The sequence below is a fragment of the Oncorhynchus clarkii genome, chromosome 7 (genome assembly GCF_045791955.1).
Source record: "Oncorhynchus clarkii lewisi isolate Uvic-CL-2024 chromosome 7, UVic_Ocla_1.0, whole genome shotgun sequence".
Classification (NCBI taxonomy): Eukaryota; Metazoa; Chordata; class Actinopteri; order Salmoniformes; family Salmonidae; genus Oncorhynchus; species Oncorhynchus clarkii.
In genome coordinates this window covers 69,396,511-69,402,582 of record NC_092153.1, presented here as the reverse complement: position 1 = coordinate 69,402,582, position 6,072 = coordinate 69,396,511, and the positions used below count along the sequence as shown (strand labels likewise).

The window sequence follows — 6,072 nt, the reverse complement described above, 5'->3', positions numbered from 1 at the left end:
TTTTCCACCACTGTAAATGCTTTGACCACAGCCCCATGCTAAACATGTGTACGTCATTGTACAGCAGAGAGGAGCGGATATAATCGGAGTCATGTATGAGCCTGGGCCTACATATTGTGTATATATATATATATATATATATATATATATATATATATATATATATATATACACACACAATATGTAGGCCCAGGCTCATACATGACTCTGATTATATCCGCTCCTCTCTGCTGTACAATGATATATTCAGGCAGTACTGTACAGTTTACAGAATATTAATGGTTAAAAAATTCAAATAACTATCCCAAAATAACCAGGTTTAAGTTACCAGACTTTTGCAACCTAACAGTCAACAAACCTCAACTTGGTATCAGAGGGGGACTGTGCATGCTGCCTTATATATGTAATCTCAGATCTGTCAGATACAGTATGTATAGTTAGAATTTAAATGTACATGTATATACACCACAGGATGCTGCTGAGGAGAGGACAGCTCATAATAATGGCCGGAATGGAGTGAATGAAATCAAACATATTTGACACCATTCCAGTCATTCTGCTCCAGCCATTACCACAAGCCCTTCCTCCCCAATTAAGGTGCCACCAATCTCCTGTCATATACGGTACAAAATATTAAAGGACACCTTCCTAATATTTATGGAGTTATCCCCCCCATTGAATGGTACACATACATGTCTCAATTGTCTCAAGACTTTAAAATTATTATTTAACCGGTCTCCTCCCTTCATCTACACTGATTGAAGTGACATCAATAGGGGATCATAGCTTTCACCTGGTCAGTCTGTCATGGAAAGAGCAGATGTTCATAATCTTTTGTACACTCAGTGTATATATTTGTGTTGGAAGTGTGTATGTCATGCCTCGTTTAGCCTTGACAGTATAATAGTTTTTCTATTTTTGTAAATGAAGGACCAAATCATTTAACTCCACTTAATATAAGTTTTATGCACTATATGCAGTAGAACACTTTACTACTCTGAAATGAAGTTTGTGAATAAAATACAACAATTTGTTCAGATATTGTTTTTTTATTGTCCATGCATGGAAAGGCTAATGAAGGCACTTGAGAGACTAAGACAGTTAGTCTGTGGGGAGACTCCTAACTTCCACGTTTAGACATAAAAAGAGTAGGTATTACTGGTGTATCACAGCTCTATGTCTACACATGGATTATATCTGGTAGGTTAAATGTGTATTTAACATGCTGTTCCCTACTATAAAACAGTATAAGCCTTATAATCTACTTCCCCCATTAACAATATTGACCTTAACAAACTAAACATAATTACAGCAAGTTAGTGAACAAAGGCTTCATGCATGTGTAAGAGAAAACATAAGACATGTTGGTTAGAGAAGGCTTTGAAAATTCTTAACATTTGAGAAAAGTGAGAGAGAAATAGACTCCGAGGTGAAACAACACAGTTGAGACCTGAAATGTATTAATTTGTATTGTTTTTTTTAGTGGGCATAATAAAAAAAGAACACTTTCAAAAACAGTGACTTAGTACCATTTTCACTCAAAAAATATTTAAAGATGGAATCCGCAGTAGGGGAAACAGCGCTACTGTCCGCCACACCGCCATTGTTTTGTTGGCGAACCGGAGGTAAGGAGCCTCACACCAAAATAAAAATGCAGAAGATATTCTGCTGTTCTTTTACACGTCCAATGATGTCAGAGAGTAAAAACTGTTTGTTGTTTACAGTAACCTCTTTGTTGTGGCAAACGGACATAGCAGTTTCACCATGAAGGATTCCAGCTTTAAACATCAGGAGATAAGTCAATCACTATAACGTGATAGTTCTAGTGAACATATTGCAATCTCTCTGATATCGCTAGGTCACACATTCATTAAACTGTGCCTAGATATACAAACATAGTGGACCTGGATTCATCTAATGTAAAGACATTATGTGGTGGACATTTAGCCCAAGCCAAACACTGGGCATATATTATAACATTGTTATTACATTTGTGTTTCTCATAATCTCCCTGACAACAGAGACATTATCACAAAACAAATAGCAATACATTTAGTGCTTGGTTGTTTTTTTCTTGAACAAATTAAACATATCATCTTATAAATACACCAAATAAATGTATGTTTTCTAATGTCAATCCCCTGAGTATACTGAGCAGTACAACACATACCCTGGAAAAGGTTCCATATTTAAAGTGAGCCTGGTCTCTGGGTATTCTGTACAAACCCCTACATGTCTACTGTGTCCACGCCACACAAATTAAGATGAATGCAGACAGAATCTCTGATGCTATTCAGTAACATAGGCTTACATTTAGTGTAATAATAGTTGCTTTCACCAGAGAAGAGGCATGTCTATAACTAACCATTATTAGGACAATGAAAGTCCATAAAAACAGAGCTGTATGAAAAATTGTCAGCGAAAGTAAGATCCTTAAACCCAAAAGATGTATTTACAGAGTTGTAAAAAAACAATGACTTAAGGGCTTTAAGGCCCTACTGAGACGAATCGAATAGAGCCCAACCAAGCTGTACTAACCGTAGTTGCTGTAACTAGCAGAGTTTGGTTCAGGCTGGCACGGTAGTGTGAAAAGGGTGTAGTGTAGTGTGGATGTCCAGAAGCACCTCTGGAGTGTGTGTTCTGATGTGCTAGTGGTGTTGGAGACACACCCACTACTTCCTGATGGGGTCTTCAGTGTACCATATGAGAACCTCTTGGGCTCGTCGACCCAATCCAAGAGCAGCCATGCCAAGAGCCCTGCTGCCCCTTGTTACTTTGGCCTCTGCAGGACAACACATGGACTGTTCAACTTTGTTTTATTCCCCAACAAATAATCATGATAGCATTGACAACTTCAACCTAATGAAAACTGAATAGGTGTAAAAGCCCAAAACCAATGAAAAAGCTTGCCCTGTCAGGTATGAGATGCAAACACTAGAGCGTTTTAAATGACATAAAAATACACTTTTTAAAATCTGTGATGTTATTGTTTTAGACATCCTTTGTGTTTTATGTTATTTTTCTCATTATTTTCACTGCTTCTTCCTTGTTTGTTTAATTGTAAAGTGTCATCCGATTGCACTTTAAATAAAGTTTGATTTGTCATAACATGAAGATGCAATTTTCATTAAGATTTTTATTTTTTTAAAGTCTACAGGAGTACAGACGAGCTGTAAAAATGTATGATTTCTGGTGTTCCTACTGGTCTGTTTTCTTTCGGAAATAAACAACAACAATTTTACTCACCGCCATAGTAATGTAGTAGAGCCACCCCAACTGCAACACTGAAACAACTCAGGAAGAACATATGACCTGGAGAGGGAAGAGAGAGCAGAAGACAGTATGTGAGAAAGAGAGGTGTGTACCGTAAAGGGCATGTGTGTTTACAGTACATGTGTTGGTAAGTGACAGAGTGTGCACTTTCTGTGAGTATAGCTTACCTCTGTCATTTAGCACATATCTCTGCTGAGTGGGTGAGGCTGCAGTCGTGAACGGGTCTATAGAATCTGGGAAAGAGATTGCAAAATGTCAGCGATAATGTCATCCTCACTCAATCAAATCACATTTTATTTGTCACGTGCCGAATACAACACGTGTAGACTTTACAGTGAAATGCTTACTTTACAAGCCCTTAACCAACAATGCACAGTTAATAAAAATAAGTGTTAAGAAAGCATTTACTAAAATAAACTGGAGTAAAAAAAGGTATTTTGGTGTGAATAATAATGAGAACAAATGTCAGATCTCCAGTGACTGATTGCAGTCGGAGAGACTAACCTCTGAGGCGGAGACGCGTGGGTAGGCTGAAGTACACCTCTTCCACATGCAGGTGAAGTGCCCGGTAGAACTCCCGGCAGGCCTCTTCACCTTTCCCCTGTAGGTGAGCCAGGAGCTCGGCCAGTCGGACGCAGGTGGGCACATCAAGGTCCCTAAACTGGATCATCAAATCATATTCAGCATTCCAGGAATTCAGAGACACATTTTCTGTGAACGCTAGCCTATTACTCAATTTTAACATTGTGTTACTGGCGCTGGTCTGACAATGAAACAAGTAGTCATTCTCTGACTCTTACTACCAGTAGGAGTTACCACTACCCTGGGTCAAAATTATTTTACTGGGGAGCAAGACTCACTTTGGTGGCCTCCTTGTCTGTGAGGATCTGCGGGTAGATCCTGTTGAGCTGCAGGATGAGCTTATCCACTAGTTCTGTGTCCAGGCGACGGTCTGCCCTAAGGAACCGACTGTCCTCCAGCAGCTGGTCATGGAAGCTGTCTGACAGTCACATTGGAATGAATCACATGAAAATTATAATAATAAAATGGGAAGACATGAGGATCAAACAGTTCATATTTGGGCAAGGATATGGAATGATTGCCTCCCTAAATAAGGATATGGGATATACAGTATAAACAAACTAGGACAGTGAAATCTCAAAATATGCTACTAGAGTCAAAGTTTGAAGAGGCATTTACAGCAGAATGAAATCTAGTTCCATTTTTTACATTTGGAACGTTTTGACAGAATAGGTAGGCTATGCCAGGTCGACATTGATTGTCTGGACATTGCTTGTCCTAAAATAGCCAAGTACACGTAGTGACTCTAGGGTGAAATGTAAGTTTAATGCCTTGTGCCTCGCTGGCTGCTCTCGGGCACATGATTTTCTTCGGTAGCCTATACTTGCCTCTTTAGAAAATGTGTTGAATTCAGCTCAGTCTGTGTGTGTCTAATGCTAGTAATGTACAGTATCTTTTTGTGTTAGAATGTGTAAACGGGTAGGGTACAGCAACTTGTGATTTCATGTTACATTAGTTCAAAGGCAGGCGCGAGGTGTAGCCTACACCAGAAACAATGTTGCTTAGAAATAGACGTATCTGCCGGGAACACTACACTTTGCAAAGTGTTAGGCTACCAAGTGTTAGCACGATAGCAAACATTACATTAGAAGTTGGAAGTGCCATGTCATTGCCATTCAAAACTCTCGAAAAGACAAGGAAGAAGCTGTCAACCATGCTCTCCCGCCCAGACTGGTTACGTTACAGCACAATATCATGTGGGTAAGTGTAAATGATACAATTAATTTTAAAAACATATCCATGGCATAAAAACAGAAAATACACTAGTACTATATTATAAGAAGTCTCCGCCAAACCTCCCATTGTGGAGTCGCTTCTGTTCTTTGTTAGGACCCTCCCTCGAGATCATCAACCCGGTGTTCACTAGTTACCACAGCCACGAAGTCCTAATTATGGCTAAACCCGCGTATTTCTACAAATGATATTCTTAAAATCACACTGCTAACATTATATCCAACCCTAACCTTAAATTAGGGCGATTTTTTCCCCCATACATTTTACGATGACCTTCATTAGCCAACTTTGTGGCTGGGGTAACTAGTGACAACCCATCAATCCAACAAAACTGCAGGGAGTGGCTATAACTTCCCCGGAAATGCCCAATACCACGTATCCATGACTAAATGTATCAAAGGTACACATTGAATATAAAGTAGCCTAACTTTCGGTTATTTCAGTGAGATTTAACATCCATAATGCGGGATATGTAAAAAAAAAGTTGTAAATGCTATTAAAATGTGTTATGATCTGATCTCGTTTGATTTACAGTAAGGCCCATAATCACGCATTTTAGGATTAAACTATTATGGCTATATTTGTATTGACTAATGCATGTTGGAAAACTTCCTAAATTAATACACAGGTCATTTTAGAGGGACACATTGAATGACTGAAGCAGAAATATGATTAGATAGTGAAGATACTGTAGAATAGATCAATAAATACACACACACACACACATTCACATTTGTTGTTGTTGTTTTGGCTCTGTACTCCAACACAACACTTTGGATTTGAAAATATACAATGACTATGAGGTTAAAGTGCTTTAATTTGAGGGAATTTTCACCCATACATTGAGGGACCAAAAGTATAAAATTAGTAAAAAGTTAAGTATTTTGTCCCATATTCATAACGCACAATGATTACACCAAGCTTGTGACTGGTGGATGCATTTGCTGATTGTTTTGGTTGTGTTTCAGATCATTTGGTGCAGAA

The 6,072-nt window shown here is 38.6% G+C and overlaps 1 protein-coding gene across 1 annotated transcript; it reads right to left on the bottom strand.

Moving 5' to 3' along the window:
• Positions 1–1,029: 1,029 nt before the first annotated feature.
• LOC139413732 (caspase recruitment domain-containing protein 19-like) lies at positions 1,030–5,312 on the bottom strand. Its single transcript, XM_071161430.1, has 6 exons — positions 5,151–5,312; positions 4,134–4,273; positions 3,778–3,934; positions 3,441–3,506; positions 3,247–3,312; positions 1,030–2,782 (listed from the first exon to the last, which is right to left on the bottom strand). The coding sequence occupies exons 1-6, from the start codon at positions 5,155–5,157 to the stop codon at positions 2,673–2,675; spliced, it is 546 nt and encodes a 181-aa protein (XP_071017531.1). The 5' UTR covers positions 5,158–5,312; the 3' UTR covers positions 1,030–2,672.
• Positions 5,313–6,072: the final 760 nt, after the last annotated feature.